Consider the following 22,213-nt stretch of genomic DNA (forward strand, 5'->3'; position numbering starts at 1 on the left):
TTTTATAAGATAATCATTATTTGATTATAACACAATAGATTATAATAAGTTATGAAAATCATCATTACAATAAATTTATAATGATATTTCATATTATTATTTAATATAAGTCTAAGAATAATTCAAAACCAAAAATAACTACCCTGATAATAATTTATTTTGTGCTTCTTGAGTTTGGAATAAACTTAGAGAAGTACTACTGGCATATACTCAATGTTTTTTACAATGCTAATCATTGTTTTAAACAAAAAATAATTAGTGGTAAAATTATCTAGAAGTTGAAACGAATTAAATTTTCTCAATTATATCGAAAAATTCTTCATACATAATTTCATAATTTGATTATTTGTGAAATGGTCGATAAGAATATTAATTGTATTTGAAGTTCTTTTGTACTCCTTTGTTGCATCTCGTTTGTTTTTTTTTATGTGTTTTGTGACTTTCAAAAATATGGAAAAAAATAAGTGAACAAAAACACAACTATCACCCGTAAAAGTATCAAAAAACTTACTACAATCACTAATATTCATCACTAGTTACTATTAACCACTACCACTTAAAAATAAGAAGAAAACACCACACTTTATACTATACTCATAAGAAGGATATTATTAAAATTTCAGAATCATTTTTACACATCCATCAAGTATATATATCTCGAAAAGCCCGATCTCATAAACAAGTCTAAATAATTTTTCACCAGCTTAATTTTTCGACCTAGAAGCTTAATAATAAGAGAAACATTAACATATTTGTAAAATGTATTCTTTTATTTATTGAGTAAAGTTTATACAATTATTAATATTTATGTAAAAAAATTGGAATAACATTATTGGAATAATAATCTAAATAATATTATTTTGTTTTGGCATAGCCCGTCTAGCTCAGTTGGTAGAGCGCAAGGCTCTTAACCTTGTGGTCGTGGGTTCGAGCCCCACGGTGGGCGATTTCTCTTATTTTTTTAATTTTTTTAATTTTTTATTTACATTTGTTAAGTATTTATTTTCTCTTAATCTAACTAAAATTTGTAGCATGACCCACATTTAGAATTTATGCATTAATTTGGTCCGAGATCAAGTTCTATTGTGAATAACTACAAATTACCACATGAGATGAGACAAAGCTACTAAAATCTGGAAGAATCTCAAAGCATATCATACATACTATTAGGATACATTTCTATGGCAACCAAAATCTCTATAAACTTAAAAATAAAAAATCTTGAAAAATAATTAGTTCATTCAGATACTAGGAGAACTTAAATTTGTGCATTGTACAGCTAGTGAGTTCAAACTCCAGAGTAAAACAAAAAATAAGAGTACTTAGATATGTTATGTACTTATATCCTAATCACATCAATAAACAATATTCACAAAGAAAATTATAAGAAATGATACATAAATAGAAATAATCAATTCTTTTTAGACCATAATTATAATAGCCTAGCCTGGTCCGGCCCGTTGGACACTAGATCAGCCCGTTGGGCTGGAATATTTTTTACAGATCCAGCAAGTATATATATCCCAAAAGCCCGATCTCATAAACAAGTGCCAATGATTTTTCTTGAGCTTAGTTTTTCGGCCCATTAAAGATAAACCATTGTTAAGCTTAATAAGAGAGAGGGAAAACTAACAAATTTTCATTTATTAACTGGTGTAAGTGAAGTGCTTGATAGAGTGGTTGATGGATAAAATAGTCTTAAAAAATGTGTAAATATAATTAAAAATAAGTTAAATATAAGTTATAGATAATTAGATAAATTGTGATTGATTAAATTAAACGATCCTATTTAAAAAATGTAAAATGACCTATATTTAGATTGATGTAGAAGTCAAATCAGAAGATAGTAATTTTGACCAAAAAAAATAATGTTACTAAAATAATTTAATTATAAGGCACAAGTTATATTTAAGTTGATTCAATTATTTAAATATTTCTAATTTATTATCTTGTTGGAAAACATTGTTAGTTGAGAGAAGTGTTCATAGAAACAAGTTTGAGTAATTCATGCTCTAACTAGTTTAAGTTTAAATTAAAAAGCAAGACATATAAATATAATATCCAAGCTGGTTTTGTTTTACATTGAAATAAAGAGAAAAATTAACGTATTTGTAAAATGTATTCTTTTATTTATTAAGTAAATTTTATACAATTATTTATATTTATGCAATTTTTTTGAAAAATTGTAATCTTTATTTAGTTTATTTTGTTTAGTTTTTATATAGCCCGTCTAGCTCAGTTGGTAGAGCGCAAGGCTCTTAACCTTGTGGTCGTGGGTTCGAGCCCCACGGTGGGCGTTTTCTATAACTTTCTTTTATTTTTTTTAAACTTTTTTTTGTCTATGTCAACAATGAAACTGGACGGTGAAAGTATGCATTTTTCATGCCATGATTATTGGACAATCTTCAGCACATAATGAACATGTTAAACCTTACTTTAGCAAAGAATAATAACATGTGATTGTAGTGCACAAAGTTTGGTTGACAATTCCAATGCCACTTCCTTCAAATGTGGTGGGGGCCAATACCATACAAATCTTGCATTTGTGTTTGGATATGCGTTGAGATAGTGCACTATTGCTTCTCTGTTTACATGCTAACACAAAAGCTACACACTTGGTCTGTAATCAAATTATGACTGAATGAGTTTGGCTTCAGAGCCACTCAGTTTGTATTATTATGCAATGAAGAGTACTGTGCAGCCATTGGGTTGGTATGAACAGGGAAGCATTACAAATAAATTGTTCCAAAGTGATGATGATTAAGGAGGATGAGGAAGGTGACAAGGATAGTCATAGAATATTCTACTGTATCAGTTAATAGTGAATTTTTTTTACTAGATGGTCAAATCCAGCATTCATGTCCATGATGGCTGAAAGTAAGACCCAAGAAGATAATTTCCCTACCAAAACCAAAACCTTTGTGCCATCAACATGTACCTATCAAACTCTTTTCCTTCATTTTACTACTATTTCCAACACTCTTTTTGTTAAAGGACAAAAAATGTGTTTCATGTGGTTATTGTATCACTATTGAATGCCATTCTCTGCTTCTGACTCTCTGTGGGTAACTTGACTTCAGTGGCCAACCCAACAGCTTGGAGAAATCTCACAACGTACCAAGTCATGTCTAGTTGCCACCACTCTAGTCCATGTCGAGCTGAATACTCAAAAGCATGGTGGTTATTGTGCCAACCTTCACCAAATGCAAGCAATGCCACCCACCTGTCAAAATTTTCATTTTTTTAGATCAGCATGTGAACTAGAACCAATTATCAAACTATGAAAAGTTTATGATAAGAAAAATTACCAATTATTTCTGGACAAGTCCCTGGTGTTCCAGGCCTGATTCCCCCATACATGGCAAGCTGAGTTTACAAACCAGGTTATGTGATAAACCCAAACAATCCTCACTCCCTGCGTTTATCAAAGAAAGGTGTAATTGAAATAGTCTAGTCTACCAAATTGGTTCTCACTTTTCTTTTTTCTGATATGAGTTGTGTTTAAAGAACAAATATTCTTTTTAAAGTGAAAGTAAAATGAGAGAAACTTTTAGTACCATTCCCCAAACTAGGAAAGGAAATCCTCCTGCTGCATATAGAAGGGTTCCCAAAGCAAAAGGGTGGACAAGGTAAGTGCTTCGGAGAAGTCTATAAAAAGGTTGTTTCTCTAAATCAACAACATTATTTGGCTCTCCACACTGCACATACATAAAATATCCCATGATAAATTTGCAAAAATTAAGGTTGTTTGCTTATGCAGAAGAGAGGTAGAGATAAACATTCATATGGTGTCTATTACACATACCCTTTCAATGATAGAATTAGTATCAAAGAGCCAGCTCATATGGCTGAACCAGAACCCTTCAGTGGGGCTATGAGGGTCTCTCTCAGAATCACAAAACTGGTGATGGTATCTATGTGTGCTTACCCAATCTATTGGGTTTCCCTGCATCACCACAACAAAACAAAAACAAAAGCATGAAGAAAGATACGGAGAAAGAAGAATGGAAAGGTTTTGAAGAAACAAAATCCACCTGAAGTGCCAGAGCCCCACAATAGGCAAAGAAATATTCAAGCCATTTGGGAAGCTTGAAACTCCTATGAGAAAGGTTCCTGTGGAAAGAAAGAGTGATGCCAAAAAGGCCAGTGACAACGTAGAGAGCCACAGCCACCCAAAAAGCTGGCCAATTGAAGTGGAATGGAGCAAAGAGGCAAAGCACATGCATGACCAACACCATTCCAGCAGTGCCAACATCTAAAGAGTTCCATTTCCTCCCAAAGAAAACACTCCTCTCTCTCTTCACCTCAACTTCAGACAACAAAATCCTTCTGTGTTTCAGTGACCCCTCTGCCTCCAAACCCCCTCCAAATGCTGCATTGGCCGTGGCTTTGGCCGTCACTGCCAAATTATAGCAAAAGGGGTTGTTTTTAAGGGAGATTTTGCTTTGTTTTTGGTCAAAGCTGAAGTTTTTAATGGACCCAAGACCAAGAACAGTAGTACTATTATCCCGCCGTGGAATTGAGCGGTGAAGGGTGGTGCAGCGGTGGAAAATGGGGTTTTTAGGTTGGGTGGTGATGAGAGCCATGGAATGGAAGCAAGGGAATTGAATGATTTTTGTGGAAGGTGGTGTTGTGGGGATAATTGGTTTGGGTTTTAACGTGGTGAGGTTGATTGTGACGTGCAAGTGCAAGTGACCAAACAAAACCATTAACAAACATGTGGTGTGGCCGGTGTAAGGAAAATGGATTTTGAAGAGAAAGGAAAATTGTGGTGAAGTTAAAGCAAGTGGAGACAGAGAGAAACAGAGGATAACTCAAGCTGTTGGCCTGTGAATCACATTGGTTCAAGGGGATTCGAATCCAACAACCTTCTCATCTTTTCATTTCTCATATAAAAAACACACTTCTGTCTTTTTTTTTTTTTTCTTTTTTTTTCTGTCAGGTATTCTAAGTTGAAAAGAAAACAAGATATTGGTCCTAGTTCCTAAATATATATTTTTTTAAAATTATTTGTGATACGACTATTGATGAGGTCGAGCCCAATAATAAAGTGTGAGAAATACATGATATTTATAACTGAATTTAATTAAAAAGATTTTTTTTTATTTTTTATAAAGAAGATAGAACTTTAGTTATAGAGATTGATTGTAATTGCTTCGAGAATATAACTCAAGTGGAAGTGGAGAGAACACTATCCTATACAAAGAAAAGAAGATAACCTGATAGAAAATACTCGAACTCAGATAACACACGAGGACATCAGCTTAAAAGAAGTAATTTCAACCTATGTAGCATAGACACTGACACGAATACGATACGATATGAATACCGTACAAATACACACGGAGATATGTATAATCTCTAAAATTAGAACACGGGAACATATATCTATATATTATATAATTATGAATTATATAAATTAAAAATAAAGATTTATGTGCATTAAGTATGTTTTAGTTTTTTTGGAGAAAAAGATTTTTTCATGACTGATTCAAAAGAATTTGTTCTTTATTTTTATAATCATTGTAATAAGCTTTAGTTTTTTAAAAAATAATGTATTTCTTATTTTAAAAATTGTGTTAGATCCGTGTTAGAATTATCATAAATCTAACAAATATTTTTTGAATTAGACATTTCACCGATAGGTGTCCGTCCTACCCGTGTCTTACGAGTATCGGTATCCGATACGTGTATCTGAAACGGACACGCCATTTAAAAGAAGTGTCCGAACTTCATAAATTTCAACTCATGTTTTACACTATTTTCACTATATACACCTAAATTCTATCCAATGGTTAAATTAATAATACTATAAAATTAAATTTTACTCCAAAAATATATAAAATTATATACTATAAAATTTACCAATGTATAAATATAAAATTGTAAATATTTATTCAATCAAACCTAGAATTTGCAATTACTTTTGCAACCGCATTCACCTTATTATTAACGCAAAATATCAAACTGTATTTTGTAGTTTTTAAATAAAAATGAGGAATCCGGGTCAAAATGTATTTTTGATATTTCGAGATTTAGGTTTTTGAAATACTTTTTCAGATTTTAGAATTTTTTTAATATTTTTTTTATTCTGGAATTGTTTTTTAGAATGTGATTTTAGTTTTCTAATTCTATTTTATAATTTTATTTCAAAAGCATAAAAGATCTATTCCAATTTTTTGTTTTTAGAATGTATTTTTAAATTACAGATTTTTAATTCCAGAATGAAGGGCAATTTTGGAATTTTGAATTTTTTATTGGCTCATTGGGTGCATGAAGCAATTACTGTTAAAATTTTATTAGGGTAGATTTATTTATTTTTTAATTGGTAAAATTGTAAAAGAAAAAATTAATACTCTTTTATTGGTTACAATGCATGCAATTCATTTTATTTATATTATTATATATTTTAGTTTACTACTTATAATACAAATTATTTGTTTTTACTTAATACTAATAAAAACCTATTTCATTAACCTATTATGCATAAAAAAATAAATTTATATATTAAAAACTGATTTAACCAACTAATCTTTTAACCTTGAACACACTAAAAGTTGGATTAGAAAAAAATGGGTTGATCAATGATGAACTAACCTTAATGTTTTGGGTTAGTCAGAATTGGCATGGCATTATTCAAAACAAAAATCTCAAATGAATATAATTTGTATATTATTTCTATATTACTAAACACTTTCGTTTCTATAAAAAAAAGTTTTGTTATGAGTATTGTAAAGACATTATATGATGAGTTTTTTTTTTCTAAAATATGATATATGGATAATCATGCACTAGATTATAACTAGAAAAATAAATAATTTTTTGTTTATTAAAATAAAATAATTTAAAAATTATATTAATAAATCATAATGGTAAACTGGTATATTTTAATTTGGAGAGTTATCAAAGTAACATTTTTCTTTTTCTTTAGTATATTGTGTTAAAAAATATCTGAAAAATTTGACTAATATTGTCTTCTTAGAAAAAATCTTTGGTTAGAGCTGTTATTTCTCTGTCATACCCTTTGCCACTTGCCACTTTCTACACACACTGAAAAATATCATCTATCTCTTGTTATCTCTTGGCTATTATAAATTTGGACATGTTCAACTCTTAGATATCACTTTGCTTCTTCTCTTCACTACCTTACCTTGTTCCAACCAGACATGGCTGCAACCAATGCCTCTATCTTTGCTTCTCCCACACAACCATGCTTGCCTGTGCCTCCTACCATTTCAAACACCCTTTGTCAGTCCCTCTAACATGCCTTTATTTCATTTTCTGCCATATTTTGTCAACAATAATATGTTATATATTGTATCAACATTTAAGATTTTGCTGCAAAGGACCATGTGATTTGAATATGCATAATTTTTATTATGGGTGCTCTTATGTGTTTATATCTTTCTTGACTGCTGCTAAAAGTCCTAGAACAAAGTTTCTCCACCTTGGTGGGAATCAAAAGAAACCATAATTGCATCAGAACTTTACTAAAGCTAAAACCTGTTGTGTTCTTATCTGATCTGACCCTTTTGACAATTTCCTTCCTTTAATCATTTCTCACTTTGGTGGAACAGGAGTAGCTGTTGGGTTGTTATAATCATTTTAATTTCATAAGATGGTTCATTAATACTGAATCTTTTGATAGATTTATAGCCACTCAGACTATAATATTTTTGTTCAATTAGATTTCTTATCCCTTTTTTCTACTGTGGATTTTTCATCTTAATAGGAGTGTGAACTATGTTGCATATTTCAATCAAATGTAACACTTGTCATTTCTCATGCAGCTAGCCCTTTTCTCAATGTGTCCTTACCAAAAAGTTACCCTGTGAAGCAAAAGCATATGAAAGTTAGCAAAAAGATCAGTGCTGCTGCTGTTGCAACACCAACAACAACAACTGAGAAAATTCAGGAGTATGAATTCCCCTTCTTGATGATACCATTTACTATTTTTGCTTTTTTTTTCACATCACTATTTTAGTATTATACATATTGGAAACTAAATAGTGAAAGGGTGGTGGGGATGGTGCTCAAGTTATGCAAATAAAAGTTAGTTTTGGATAAACTTACTACAAAAGCATCATCTATTATTAATGTTTTACAGGTACAAGCTTCCTTCATGGGCTCAGTTTGAAATTGGGAGGGCTCCTGTCTATTGGAAAACAATGAATGGCCTCCCTCCCACTTCAGTAAGTGTAATGTTTTGAGTTCACTGATTGCAAGATACTTAATCCATTACCTTTTAGATATGAGCCTCGGATACACTTATCGGACACATACCACACTTGTAAGATATTGATGAAGTGTCTAATTCAAAAAATATTTGTTAGATTTATGATAATTTTAGCACGGTTCTAACACAATTTTAAAAAAAATAAATATATTAATTTTCTAAAAACTCAAACTTACTGTATAAATTTTTATTATGATTATAAAAATAAGGAACAAAATTCCTTTTGAACTAGCTATGAAAAACATTTTTCTGCTTCGAAAAAAAAAACCGAAACCTACTTGTACACATAAATCTTTATTGTTAATTTATATAATTCATAATTATATAATATATAAATTTGTGTTTCTGTATCCTACATTTTAGATTATACACGTATTTTCATGTCCGTATTCGTGTTGTCAGTGTCTATGCTACGTAGTCTTTTAGTAATTTTTTTACAAATTTTGGCAGGGAGAAAAGGTAAAGCTTTTGTATAATCCAGCAGCAACTCAACTTGTCCCTAGTGAAGAATTTGGAATTGCTTTTAATGGTAATGTTTGTGATGATTGGCATGATCAGCAATATGTTTGAGAAAGTAATTTTGCTTAATACTTGTTCGTTTTTCTAGTTCTTTTCCAACTGAGTAGTAACATTTCATTCATTCAGGAGGTTTTAATCAGCCAATTATGTGTGGTGGTGAGCCAAGGGCTATGCTTAGAAAAAATAGAGGCAAAGCTGATGCCCCAATATACACCATTCAGATATGCATTCCAAAGCATGGTAATATGGTACTCTTGCTTCTAACTATACTTTGCATGCAGACAAAAACATTCAATGTTATCTTGTTTTTACATCTCTTTTTTGTGCAGCTCTGAACTTGATCTTCTCCTTTACAAATGGAGTAGACTGGGATGGCCCTTATAGACTGCAATTTGAAGTTCCCAAGGCTTTGAAGAACAAGCCAATTGAGTTTTTTAATAGGGTAAGGGCACAACTTTCTCTGAATCAACTTCCTCTGGTTTCATACTCCACTCATGTTAGCTTTATGATCAGACTCCCAATATATCTTTGGAAGAAGTAAGACATAATGGAAGGTCCATATATGTCTGATAATCTCAGATTTGATTTAAAATTACAAAACCTTTCATGCTAAAAAGAAGTTGGTGCCAATACTAGAGTTATGTGCATGACAAAATCAAAATACTAGAGAAGTATATTTGGGGTTGTGAGAATTTAGTACATTTATTTTGACACTAAGGAGTTGTTAAAGAAACGAAAAATGTTATTTTGACAACAACACTGGTAACAACTGATTTATAACTGTAGTTTGTTCAATACAATTTCAAAATTTCAAAATTGTTCCTTTTCAGCAAAATGTATTTATCTTTCTATGTTATAACCTGATACATGGTTTTCATGGTTTTCATAGTTTGTTCAATACAATTTCAAAATTGTTCCATTTCAGCAAAAATAATGTATTTATCTTTCTATGTTATTACCTGATACATGGTTTTCAATTTATCAGCACTTCTTTAGTTAACTTTTCTTTAGTTAACTAGACTTTGAATTGGGTGTACTGTTATTATGTGATAGGGATTGGCAGATGAACTGAGTAAAGAAGGAGCATGTGAGAAGGCAATATTTCCAGACACAAACACAGTTGTATCCAGATGTGCTATGATTGGCAATTTATCAAAAGAAGGGGTGAGAACATTCTTCCATTTTTTCATTGTCTTCACTCTTTAAAATGGTTCTTTTGCTTGGAACACTTTCAGTTTCTTAATGATGAATGAAAACATTCATGCAGGGAGATCGCTGCGATCTGAATCTTGTTTTAGGATGCACAGATCCTAGTTCTCACCTCTACAATCCTCTAGCCAATGTAGATGATGGAACATGTCCAATTGATTTGGATTCTGAGTCTGAGGATTAGCACTATACTTTTCATAAATATTCATTTGGATCATACTTTATGTTAGTTTTAAGTACATAGATAGTGCATATTGTATATAAATTTCACTCTTGAAAAAACTATGGTTTTATCAAAACATCTTCACTCTCTCTCTCTTAGTCAAGCTGAAAGTTTAATTTGTGTGAGAAAAGTATACATAATATTAACAAACTACAGTTTCCATACTTGATAATAAATATTCATTCAATTTCATAATCACTGTATAAGAGTTTTGAAGTTTGGATTTGTTGTTAGAATGATTAATCTTACAGTGACGTGTGCATGTCATATCTATTTTTTTTTTTACCTTAAGATATAAATTATCTTGATATAGCTTAACTTTGTTAGCCTTTTGAGATTTAAAATTATTCATTAGAGTTTTATAATGAAATAATTCTAACATCTCATACTCAATAGATAACATAATCAATCCATTAAATTTATCTGATAGCATAATTGATTTTAAATATGATTTAATCAATTTAAATTATGAAAAATTTATTTTAGCGATCACAATAATTACAGTTAATGTTAAACAATATTATATGTGATTAAATATATTTTTCGTCTCTCTACATTTGTTTTCGTCTTGATACTATAACACGAATTTGATTTTCATTCCTATCCAATTAATTATAATATGAAAATGATTAAAATAAATTCTTATGTATAATGGATATCAATTTGCAATAAAAAAACAACAAGCTTTTTAAAACAAACTAACAACCATTTCACATTAAAAAAATCATTTTAATCAATTCAATATAGCAAGTTTATGGATGTTATAAAGTTTGAACAATAAGAAGAAAACTAATTTCGTATTATAATACAAGGATAAAAAAAACTAATTTCGTATTATAATACAAGGATAAAAAATATATTTAACCTTATAACTAAGTATAGATTTGAAAAACTTATTCTTTGTATATAAAGTTTAATATTTTAAACTCTAATGTGGAATTGATAGGAATACTCAAATTAAAAAAAAATCAAAATATGCCAGATGAAGACAAACTAAAATGTAAAATATTAAAGTCAGAGTCTTTTAATTCCTTTCATGCTTCCATCACTCCATGGAATTATTCAAAAGCAGCCTTATATGATTCTTCTGACTTTGCTGGCCAAACCAATCAAAAGAAAACTTGCATATACAAATAACCACTACATTCAAATTCAAATCAAACTTTAACACAACCAAAGTACACAATCTTAAATCTGATGTAATAATCAAAACTTAATTCCTTTAATCATTGAATCATGGCAAGAGAATTCCAACTTACACAGCAATAAGAAAAAGAGACTCAGTACACTGTAATTAAGACTACTCCTACTGTGATACTCCCTCCTACAGTATCATTCTTTCATCTTTTCTTTTCTTTTCTACAATCCAAACTCTCACCCTTTTGTGTACTTTCCCATGACCCTTTTGTTAAACTCCTTTTTAGCAAATTATGCACACTGTTCAGGAAATCAAATCGTGCTTTGTGGTGAGAGCAGTTTTCCTTTTGCTGTCTTCGTACTTGGCAGCTAAAGAATCAAAAAGAAGTCCAGCACCAACCCCTACGGCCAAATCAATAGTGTAATGGCCTCTGGTACCCAGCAACCTCACAGCTTGCAAAACATTCAGCACATCAAAAGTCCATGCCAGTTCCCTCCTCTGCATCCTTCTCATGTCCAATGAAGCAATCACAGACCCTGCAACGTGCCCCGAGAAAAACAAGAAAAAAGACACGTTTCCAACAGGGAAGTCCGCACCAGAACCCAGAAATTCCTATTCACCATCAAAATTACATAAAACAACCAATTAAAACAAGTTTCAATGATCAAAAGCAAAATATTCTTCATGTGTTTTCTTTTTTTGCTGAATCTCCTCTTGTTCTGACAAGTGTTTAATCACCACCTGTTATTTCTCAAACCAAAGAAATTTCTGAAATTATAAATTTCATCTAGATTTCTAAACTTAAACACCAACTGTTATTTCAATCTTTATACATACATTAATATTACTCTTCTAAGTTTCGACCTGCATAATTACCAGACTGCAGTTATTATGAAAACCTTCTTTTTCTCTGGTTTTTTCAAAGACTTGAATGAAATAACAATGTCTAACACTTTTAGGACAAGATAGATAATATAGTAATGAACCCTTTTGGTGACATCCTCCTAAGTTAGAATCAAGATAAAACGTTGATTCTAATGACAAAAACAACACCAAATTATTTGAATTGAGAAAACTTGATACCATTTTTTAGTGATGTTCTCTGATCAAGCTTAGAATTAGTCACACAAACATTCATTAATTAGGCAAAATATCAAGTAAAAACTTAGATTCGAAATCAGAGAAAACTATAACAAAAAAAAATGTGTCTAAGCTTTGTTTTTGTAGAAACTGAATGATCGATCACCTGAGGCAACGGGAGCTGGGTGGAATACCCCAAAATCCCACGAAACGTGAACATGAACAGTGTTGAAATGGTGGCTCTGGGGCGTCCTTCAATCAGCCACGTCCACAAGATATAAGTCGTTTGCATTCCGACAAACACCTACGCATCTCAAAAGCCATCAATGCAAAGCATAGAAAAATTAAACAAAAAAACGCCGCAAGATCAGATTTTGAGACCAACCCATTTGCATTTCCTTCAAACAATTCGATTCCGCAACTACCCACAAGAAAAATCCGAAACAAAAAAGAAAGAACCCCGTCGATTCAGATCTGGGAAAGCGTGAACGACGTACCGTGTTGAGCGCGGCGAAGAGCGTGTTGAGGTGCGGCGACGCCTCGAGGATCGCGTGGAGGTGGCGCGTGGCGATGAAGCCCAAGTCGAAGGGCGGCGACGACGGCGGAACCATGAGGAGCGTGTACTCCACGCCCATGAAGAAAAGGAGTCCCAATGCAAACAAACACGGCATCCAATGGTGGGTGGCCACGTGGACCGCATCGGCCACGGTCCATTTCATGAAGGAAGCGTCGGAATAGTGCGTAGAAGCGGCTTTGGCCACCATGGCGCCGTTTGCCACCTTAACGCCGTTAGCTGGAAGCGTGTGGTTTTTGCCCCTGCGCTTGACGGAGGAGTTACCGGCGCCGTTCATGACCGTTGGAGATAGCTTTTTGGAGTGCGAAAGTCATAACGAGGGAATGATATAAAAACCACAGAATACGGAGTGGTGACGGAGTTTCCTAGGTTTGGCTAAGGTTAGATTTTCTTTCTCACCTTCCACTTCCAAAGTTTTCTTTTTTGCTATTTTTCTTTTTAAAAAATTAAAACTTCATGGTAGTGATTGGTGCTGCATGTGATTTTTTATGCCTTTTTGGTTTTTGTGGTCACAAGTTGCTTCCTTCCTTGCACCAATTGGTCTGAGGAACACGTTGAAGGTTTGTTCTGTTTTTTTGACATAGTTTTATTTTGTGCTCTGTTCTTAATTTAGTCAAATAATCTTATTTCTGAGGAATGTGATTATCTAATTCAGTTATACATGGCAGAAGCTGTCAACTGCTATAACTAACTGCAATTTTCTATTAATTTTATTTTACAAAACGAAGGCAACAAGTCCAAATATGAAGACAAAGAAAATTTGTCCTGTTCTTCGTTTTAAGGATGCGGATTGGGCTCAAGCACATGACTCAGAGGTAGTTTCTTTTGGCTTACAATCGTACGACACGATTAAAATTATTATGTTTAAATTGAGGATTAACGAGAGTAATCGGTGATCAAGCACTAGATAATATATTCTTAATCACGACTCAAATTTTTAATCTGACCCAATAACAAATGGTTCGTGATAATCATATAAATAATCATAAATTTCAATAATCAGGTATGTCATTCTTCAGTATTAATAACACCGATTGCCAAACACCGAAGTTTTACTTTAACGTTTGAGTGTCTTTTACCTATACCATCCAAACTTATAGTTCACAAAGACAGAGTAGAGAAGTAAGAAAAGTATGTTCTTTTGGTTCCGACCCTATTCGAGAAGTGATTAGGTTTCATCGTTTCATTATCACGCAACTAACTAACTTTGTTGTTCTGGAAGGAAAATAAATGTGTTTTTAACTATGAGTATGTTATATAATATACCTATATTTTGTTAAGATATCAAGGTTTTTGTGAATAGTGGTTAATTTGGTATTAATAAAACAATATCTATAATTAAAATATAGAGAAATATAATTATAATTTAATATTAAAGATTAAAAATAATATATTTTATAAGTTTTCAACATTCTAAATACATATAAAAGTCATGTGTCGTCTTATTTAGGTTTATGGTTTAACCATACATAATAATAATTATAATGTTGCTTCATTATTTACTTTTTTACTTTCAAGGAGAGAAAAAAAATAAAAGAAACATCTAAATAATAGTTTTGAAAAAATCGTTGAACCATTACATGATAAACTTTTACATACTTGTTATTTATACTAGTATGTTTGTTTTAACTAACGCCAACATGGTTTTCCTTAAAAAAATTAATATAAGATAGTTTACACAAAATTTGAGAGTGTCCTTTTTTATTTTTCTTATCTTTTGTTTATATTTATTATTATTTTTTTAGTAAGTTTTATAAAATTTAAGAAAAGGGGTCAAAGCCCAATAACTAAAGGCCCAACAACCCAATGACGAGTTAAATTTTTTAGGCAGTTTCTTCCTGCACCCTTGCATTTTTCTTCCTGCACCCCCACAATGTAATGCAAAGACAAAAATATCCCTACTAATTTTTAGAAACCCCAAAATACACATAAGACCCACACTACTCTTTCTTCTTCCGGACAATGCAATTCGGTAATTTTACGGAATGAGAAATTCGCATTTATTTTTTTGCATTCTGGATTGAAAAATCCATAAATATTCTGGATTGGTGAATACGGTAATCTTCCAGATCCATCAATCCGTAACAAAAATTAGACTTCTGGATTCAGCAATCCGAAAATCAATAAGTTGCTTTCAAAACACCCCTTTATTTGAAAAAGAACACGAATCACTTCTAGATTGATGAATCCGTAGCACACTCCCAGATCTCAATATCTGGTAACCTGAAAAACTCTAGTTTTTCCAAATAAAAGGTGAAGGTCAGTTTTGGAATTTACAAAATTGTGGGGTGCAGGAAGAAAAATGTAGGGTGCAGGAAGAAGAAGCCAATTTTTTTAGTAAGTATTACTAGTGTGAAATTTGACATAGTCAATGACATGTTTTCATTTTTTTTTGTTTGAGTTGTGTATTAAATATCTGTGTATATTGATAATTAATAATGATAGTTTTAGTTTTTTATTTTATATATTTCTCTTTTTCTCACATTTTTTTCTTTTGTATTATCTAATTTAGGAGAATATTTCATTATTAATAATAAATTTTTGTGAATTTTTATATATCAAGATTCTTTTATGAACGACACTTCAAAAAGCTCAATAAGTGATTATTGTTAATAATTTTTTTGTTAAAAGCTCACTTTCAGTATAACTTTAATAATTTTTGTTTGAAAAAGAAACCACAACATCAAATCCACTTTAAAATCAAAAATTCATTTATGGTATCTAGTTAGAAAAGAATAAAAGAATATATATATATATATATATATATATATAAATAAAATAAGGTAGAAAGAGGAAATAAATATTAAATTTTGTAAAATTTTGAAGGACTCAAATACAAATTTTCATCCAACATTTATAAATATATATTCTTATATTTTTATTGATGGTGATCTATATTTAGGATGAAATAAATTCATCCCTAGAGGTATTGTTTAAACTTGTTCTGATTTTGACGGATAATCTTTGTATTGATTGGGTACAAGTATGTGTATCGACAATATTTGATTTTTAAAATTAGACATGATAACCCGGATGAATATGTACATATTTGTCTGTCTACATACTCTCCCGTGGTCATATCTGTCCCATTTTAAATTAGTAAAATATCTTTAATTTGTCATATAATTAATCTAAAAAACTTACATTAATTTTTATTTGGTCTTTAGTTTCGCAACTTATTATAATAGGTCGAGACTTTTAACTCATGCGTGAAATACATATTTATGGGTCTGACAAACTATTGCTATAATAGATTCTAATACCATATTAGAAAATAGTTTAAGTCTAAAATCCACTTGTAAGATAAAATTTGCATTTACTTATATACTATGAACTGAACTTATATTTAATCGATACGAGATCTTCAACCCATATATTTCTTTATTGCTATTCTAATCTTTTGCAAAAGTTTATTTAATTATATACTAATTTTCTAACAAAAATTTCATGAGAAAAAAAGATGAACATAAATTTTTACTTCAAAGATACTCAAATTTGTCTAACCAGCTGCGTTGATGTCCTTGGTGCCCTTGTGCAGTGTACCTACAAATCCAAACTCACTTAAAAACTCACATGAATTTGGTTAGTTTCTTAATGTATCCTCGTAGGAATCTTTAAGAACAACAACTCCATTTTTACACTAATTTCCTAAAATGATGAAAAATGTTACAATCTCTACCCTAATTGCCAATTTTTGTGACAAAAAATTACATCAAAAGGGATTCTCTTGGATAAAAAAAATATTTCAAAGACGAAAAAGGAAGCTCAAAAGTGTAATTTCACAAAATTTATTTATACGCAATATAAACTACTTTTAAATAATTATTAATTAGCCTGTTTGAATATAAACTATTTTTAAAAAATAACATGAGGAAAATATTAGATCAAAACAAGTCTCATAAAACCAACTCAGACTCTTCTATTTAAAACTTGTATTTGTCTTTAATAACTACCCCTCTCTACCCATCATAACTAAACCATTTAAGTGTTTCACCTATATTGAGTAATAAGATATAAATGCTATAATCTTTTTTAGCATAAATTTGATAAGTAAGATAAAGGAATCTGCATGGTCGATACCAAATTCAGAAAAAAAAATGCATTCATATATTTGGATACATTAAGTTCTAATTAGAAAGTTTTTTTAAACAAAAATTCGAACTCAAGTCGATTTAGATAACATCATTTTGTTCGTGATTTTAACAGACGACGTTAATGTTCTGACTTCAAGTTCGTTAAGATAATATCATTAGAATCAATCATTGCATCTAAGATATTGTCTGCTTTGAAGTTTTAGAATCAATCACCGCATCTAAGATATTGTCTGCTTTGGAGTTTTTGAGTTCCGTTATCCTTAAAAAAACGTTTCGATAAATTAAGTGAGAAAGGTGTATTTAAACTGCATTTACATTTACTCCTATCAAATTATATTTTGACAGTAAAAAAAACAAAATTAATGTATGACACTATATGTGATAAGAAAAAATTTATTCCATAACGTTTTCGGTGTTTTTTTCTTTTAAATACGGTAATTTTAATTTGATATTTTTTGAAATAGACAAAAATAATTTTGCTTTAAAGTTGGAAAAGTTGTAGATGTTGAGCACAATTTTAGTAAAATTTAATATAACTTAAGTCAAATAAAATTACATTATTTATGAGAAAAAAATCGTTTTCATAGAAAGAAAATAATGTATTATGTGTTCTAACATATCCTCTCTTATATTATATTTTATGTTGGATGCCAAAATTACAAAATAATGAGAAAAAAATCTTCACTTATGATCGAGTATAAATAACTAATCCTAATTAAATTAATTAATTTTGTAATTAACTGCACTAATACAAGTCTCTCCATGATCAATATTGACACTTCAGTGATTTTAAACATTTTTTTTTCGTATGTATCATTCCGTAAAAGTTTTTTCATTTTTCATTTTTGTTTTTGTTTTTGTGGAAGGTAATTTGATATTTTATAAACTAATAATATTAAATAATTACAAATTCACAAGCCAAGGAATTAAAAAAAATAGTAAGATGGGTTTGGATTAAATAATTATTGATAAAGCAACATAGAAAAATTAAATTACATTATTTAATCAATAAATAATTTAAACTACATTATTTAGAAATGAATATCATATTTGATAAAAATAACTATTTATTTCATTAAATAATTTAACAGCAGAAACGTGATACATTTCTTTTGTTCCAAAACAACTTACAGAAGTTAAATTCTTTCATGAAAACAATTTCGAGAGAAAATTAGTTAAAAAATATATCGAAAAATATAGTTTTATGAAAATGTTATTTTTAAAACACAAACTAGATAAGAGAACTATAACTTTCCCAACTCCGAAATTATTATAATAGATCAAAATTAAATGCATTTCTGATAAGATGAAATTTTAATTATTGTAAGATCTTTTTATACCATTTTAATTTTCTCTTTTACATATAAAAAAAGAAATAATATAAATATATATTATTGTTTGTCTATTTATTTGGTATATAATTATTTTTGTCTATTTAAACAACAGATCCTTTTTTCATTTATTTCTATTTCTGTTTCTTTTACTTTTTTTTTGGTCACAACCTTCTTTTTTGGGTTTTGTAGGTTAAGATTGTCATTTATTTTTAAATTAATTTTTTTTAAAAACATAATACAACCTACTATAAATTCTAATATTATTATTTTTTTAAAAATTATAACTTCTAATATATTATTTTATATTATATAATAAGTCATCATCATTTTTCCAAAAGACAATTAAAATAATGTTAAAGAGAAATGTGGGTCCCACACATATTTTGTTTTGTTTAATAATTAAAAAACAATAACTTTTCCAACAGCTGGAGTTCAGTGTGACAAGGTCTGAGAGGAGTAACTGCCCTTAACTTCCCTTAAACAGAAGAAGCTCTGTTCTTTTCTGTTACCACTTTCTTTTGAGTTTCTCTGAACATCACCTTTTGCATTGCTTCTTCCTCCTCCTCTTTCTCTTTTCTTCTCTTTGTTTCATGCAACACATGTTTGTTCATCTACCTTCACTCTGAGAACTGAATATCCATCCTAAGAAACAAAGTCCGAGGTTAAAGGAACACAAGGACAACATCAACACACCTTTTGGGTTGGTGGGTCGGTTTCAAGTTTTTATTTTGTTCACATTTTCTGGGTTTGTTTTGCAAAACAGAGAGAAGGGAGAAGGTGGGTAGGTCTCATTGGTGAAAAGGTTATGGCTTTTTGGTTTTGTTGCGGAAAAGTTTCGAACCGGTATGAGAGTAATTCATGAATCTTGTTTAACTCTTTTTCTTGCTCTGTTGTTGTTTTTTTGGATCAAATTAGATGTTTGTTTGATTTCAGTTCTTGTGTTTAATTTTGAAGAAAATAATGAATGTTAGATATTTTTCATTGTGCAATCTTGACTCTTGTTGAGTAAGAAGAATCAATTAAGTTTGTTAGGTAGAACTCTAGAGGCAAAATTAGTAGAGAAGATTTTAAGTGCTCTGAGCATACAAGGTGTATGTTTCATTGATCCTACACTGGCACAGTTCTTTAAGTGCATCTTTTATCTTCTGGTCTCAGTTATGCCTTTTCATTTTATTTTCTACCCAATAGATGTTTGATACTGGAGTCTTGTTCATGCAGGGCAAGGCGAGGGAAAGAACAACCCACATGGCGGGTGTTTTCTTTGAAGGAATTACACTCTGCTACGAACAATTTCAACTATGACAACAAGCTTGGAGAAGGATGCTTTGGCAGTGTGTACTGGGGCCAACTTTGGGATGGATCGCAAGTATGACTATGCTTTGAATTTTATTCATTTACTTATTGCTGTTGTTATTGATGCTGTTGTATCAAATCTGCTGCATTCTGTGCCTTCTATGATTGTTCTTGCGCATTTTAGCCACGAATAGGGTGATGATCTTGTGTTAGAGTGTACCACTCGAAAAGTTATTCGTATCTGGAAGACTTGTACAATATACTGCATTCATGCACTGGAAAACCATAATGTTCTCTATAGTTAGTGAATGAGCCCAAGTAGTATGATACCTTGATGTTGATAAGAATTTTAATATTCAGTTATTCATTCTTATTCTTAGCAATAGCATTGAACTAGAATGGAAAAAGGTTGTATATTAATCAAGAGAGTGAAATTGTTTTACCTTCCTTAATGGATTTGTATTTAGACTAGTGGGATTTGGTTTTATCTAGTGACGTGATTTCTAAAGAATATATGATCAGAAGTTTCAGGGGTTAATGCTGCATAAACCTCTATTCAAAACCTTTTATCTAGCGCTTGAGAATTGAAGCTACTGTAATATGCTGATGACAAGCAAATACCACGGATGTATATTATATAAACACTTTATTGTTTGAAAAATCTTGTCATTTCAGATCGTGGTGAAAAGATTGAAAGTTTGGAGCAACATAGATGAGACAGAATTTACAGTTGAACTTGAAATCTTGGCAAGAATACGACACAAGAATCTTCTCAGTTTTCGTGGCTTCTGTGCTGAAGGACAGGAACGGTTAATTGTGTATGAATATATGCATAATCTGAGTCTCCACTCTCATCTTCATGGACACCATTCATTCGAAAGCCCTCTCGATTGGAATCGTCGGATGAAAATAGCAATTGGTTCTGCTGAAGGAATTGTGTGAGTACTAACCTTACTTTTCTTATGAACTTCTTCTACCAATAAGGCTCGCACACTAATCTTAAATGACGTGTCCATGTCAGACATATGTATCGAACACTGACACTCGTACGGCATTCGTAAAACACGTATCGGTGAAATGTCAAATTCAACAAATATTTGTTAGATTTCTATCACGGTTCTAACACAATTTTAAAAAAGATAAATACATCAATTTTCTAAAAACTCAAATTATGATTATAAAAATAAGGAACAAATCTTTTTGAACCAGTTACGAAAAACATCTTTCTGCTAAAAAAAAATCTGAAACATACTTGTTCACATAAAGTTTCAATTTATATAATTTATAATTATATAATATATAGATCTGTATACTCGTATGCTACATTTTAGATATTGTACGTATTTCTGTGTTCGTATCAATGTCCTCAGTGTATGTGCTACGTAGTCTTCCATAACCGTTTATTATCCATAAATCTTATTACTTTCAGGTACCTTCACCACCAAGCAACACCACGTATCATCCACAGGGATATTAAATCAAGCAATGTGTTGCTGGATTCTGATTTCCGGGCCAAGGTTGCTGATTTTGGGTTTGCCAGGTTGATCCCTGATGGGGCAACACATGTGATGACTACAAAAGTTAAGGGAACTCTTGGCTACCTTGCACCAGAATATGCTATGTTAGGTAAAGCATATGAGAGTTGTGATGTCTACAGTTTTGGTGTTCTCCTTCTAGAACTCGCCAGTGGCAGAAGACCAACAGAAAAGCTTAGTTCCACAGTGAGGCAATCAATAGTTGATTGGGCATTGCCATTGGTTTGTGAGAAGAAATTTGGTGAAATTGCTGATCCAAGACTGAATGGTAACTATGTGGAGGCAGAGCTTAAAAGGGTTGTTTTAGTTGCACTTATGTCTGCTCAGGATCTTCCTGAGAAGAGACCAACCATGCTTGATGTGGTAGAGCTACTCAAGGGAGAGTCTAAGGACAAATTTTCTCATATAGAGAACAGTGAAATGTTCAGAAACCCTCTAGATGCAGAAACCAATGATGGAACATCAGAGACTGAAGACAGTTTCGACTATATCTCAGAAGAAAAAGAGTTAGAACGTCCATTGAGAGAGAATGCTGAACTATGAACTATGGCTGTGATTCTGTGAAGGCTTTTATGTTGTTTTGGTATTGTTGCAATTTTGCAAGTCAACACTCAGAGCCCTTTTTTAGCTTAGCTTGGGTGTGTTTGCTGCATGAGTGTGGTTGTGTGAATGCTGGGGGTTTATCCGTTTGTGTAGTGTTTATCTGATATCACCATCGTGTTTCATTCACCATTGTTACCATGCAATATTGCTTTTATATTTTGGTGAACAGTGCCATATTAGAAATTGTCAAATATTTTCTTCTAAAACATTCAGCTTCACTCTTTTCACAACTGTGATGACTGACATCATATTGAAAAGTATAAAAGAATAGTTTTTGACAAAATACATACAAACTACAATGCATTCAAAATTAGAGTTTGTCCTAACTGAGTGATGGAGCATTATCTATCTTCTAAGATATTACAAGTGAAATTA

General features: G+C 31.0%; 4 protein-coding genes and 2 non-coding genes across 6 annotated transcripts; 4 read left to right on the top strand and 2 right to left on the bottom strand.

Annotated features, from left to right (window-relative positions):
- The first annotated feature begins 873 nt into the window (after positions 1-873).
- Positions 874-946, top strand: TRNAK-CUU (transfer RNA lysine (anticodon CUU)). Its single transcript has one exon. It is a non-coding gene; the product is annotated as a tRNA-Lys (tRNA).
- A 1,278-nt stretch (positions 947-2,224) lies between these two features.
- Positions 2,225-2,297, top strand: TRNAK-CUU (transfer RNA lysine (anticodon CUU)). Its single transcript has one exon. It is a non-coding gene; the product is annotated as a tRNA-Lys (tRNA).
- Positions 2,298-2,788: 491 nt separating this feature from the next.
- On the bottom strand, positions 2,789-4,908 carry FAD5 (fatty acid desaturase 5). Its single transcript, XM_068621368.2, has 5 exons — positions 4,035-4,908; positions 3,806-3,946; positions 3,558-3,698; positions 3,309-3,415; positions 2,789-3,223 (listed from the first exon to the last, which is right to left on the bottom strand). The coding sequence occupies exons 1-5, from the start codon at positions 4,707-4,709 to the stop codon at positions 3,010-3,012; spliced, it is 1,278 nt and encodes a 425-aa protein (XP_068477469.1). The 5' UTR covers positions 4,710-4,908; the 3' UTR covers positions 2,789-3,009.
- A 2,140-nt stretch (positions 4,909-7,048) lies between these two features.
- On the top strand, positions 7,049-10,263 carry PIFI (post-illumination chlorophyll fluorescence increase). The gene is made up of 8 exons (XM_068621371.1): positions 7,049-7,248; positions 7,791-7,917; positions 8,108-8,192; positions 8,687-8,765; positions 8,882-8,995; positions 9,085-9,197; positions 9,809-9,919; positions 10,023-10,263. Exons 1-8 carry the CDS (start codon positions 7,167-7,169, stop codon positions 10,146-10,148), a joined length of 837 nt encoding a protein of 278 aa, XP_068477472.1. The 5' UTR covers positions 7,049-7,166; the 3' UTR covers positions 10,149-10,263.
- Positions 10,264-11,387: 1,124 nt separating this feature from the next.
- Positions 11,388-13,604, bottom strand: LOC137818133 (phosphatidylcholine:diacylglycerol cholinephosphotransferase 1-like). Its single transcript, XM_068621370.2, has 3 exons — positions 12,903-13,604; positions 12,572-12,709; positions 11,388-11,937 (listed from the first exon to the last, which is right to left on the bottom strand). Exons 1-3 carry the CDS (start codon positions 13,254-13,256, stop codon positions 11,629-11,631), a joined length of 801 nt encoding a protein of 266 aa, XP_068477471.2. The 5' UTR covers positions 13,257-13,604; the 3' UTR covers positions 11,388-11,628.
- Positions 13,605-18,901: 5,297 nt separating this feature from the next.
- Positions 18,902-21,965, top strand: LOC137819628 (PTI1-like tyrosine-protein kinase At3g15890). Its single transcript, XM_068623530.2, has 4 exons — positions 18,902-19,250; positions 19,626-19,773; positions 20,376-20,638; positions 21,130-21,965. The coding sequence occupies exons 1-4, from the start codon at positions 19,213-19,215 to the stop codon at positions 21,776-21,778; spliced, it is 1,098 nt and encodes a 365-aa protein (XP_068479631.1). The 5' UTR covers positions 18,902-19,212; the 3' UTR covers positions 21,779-21,965.
- The last annotated feature ends 248 nt before the right edge of the window (positions 21,966-22,213 follow it).

The sequence above is a fragment of the Phaseolus vulgaris genome, chromosome 10, assembly GCF_051622355.1.
Source record: "Phaseolus vulgaris cultivar YP4 chromosome 10, ASM5162235v1, whole genome shotgun sequence".
Classification (NCBI taxonomy): domain Eukaryota; kingdom Viridiplantae; phylum Streptophyta; class Magnoliopsida; order Fabales; family Fabaceae; genus Phaseolus; species Phaseolus vulgaris.

Excerpts from the sequence above, each read along its gene's own strand:
- LOC137819628 (XM_068623530.2), top strand. The coding sequence starts at position 19,213 with ATGGCTTTTTGGTTTTGTTGCGGAAAAGTTTCGAACCG. Across the intron at positions 19,251-19,625 it reads TGCGGAAAAGTTTCGAACCG|GGCAAGGCGAGGGAAAGAAC; the intron begins GTATGAGAGTAA and ends TTGTTCATGCAG. Across the intron at positions 19,774-20,375 it reads AACTTTGGGATGGATCGCAA|ATCGTGGTGAAAAGATTGAA; the intron begins GTATGACTATGC and ends TTGTCATTTCAG.
- FAD5 (XM_068621368.2), bottom strand. The coding sequence starts at position 4,709 with ATGGTTTTGTTTGGTCACTTGCACTTGCACGTCACAATCAACCTCACC. Across the intron at positions 3,947-4,034 it reads GTGGGGCTCTGGCACTTCAG|GGAAACCCAATAGATTGGGT; the intron begins GTGGATTTTGTT and ends GTGGTGATGCAG. Across the intron at positions 3,699-3,805 it reads CTAATTCTATCATTGAAAGG|TGTGGAGAGCCAAATAATGT; the intron begins GTATGTGTAATA and ends ATGTATGTGCAG.
- PIFI (XM_068621371.1), top strand. The coding sequence starts at position 7,167 with ATGGCTGCAACCAATGCCTCTATCTTTGCTTCTCCCACACAACCATGC. Across the intron at positions 7,918-8,107 it reads ACAACTGAGAAAATTCAGGA|GTACAAGCTTCCTTCATGGG; the intron begins GTATGAATTCCC and ends AATGTTTTACAG. Across the intron at positions 8,996-9,084 it reads GATATGCATTCCAAAGCATG|CTCTGAACTTGATCTTCTCC; the intron begins GTAATATGGTAC and ends TTTTTTGTGCAG.
- LOC137818133 (XM_068621370.2), bottom strand. The coding sequence starts at position 13,256 with ATGAACGGCGCCGGTAACTCCTCCGTCAAGCGCAGGGGCAAAAACCAC. Across the intron at positions 12,710-12,902 it reads TCTTCGCCGCGCTCAACACG|GTGTTTGTCGGAATGCAAAC; the intron begins GTACGTCGTTCA and ends TGAGATGCGTAG. Across the intron at positions 11,938-12,571 it reads CCCAGCTCCCGTTGCCTCAG|GAATTTCTGGGTTCTGGTGC; the intron begins GTGATCGATCAT and ends GATGGTGAATAG.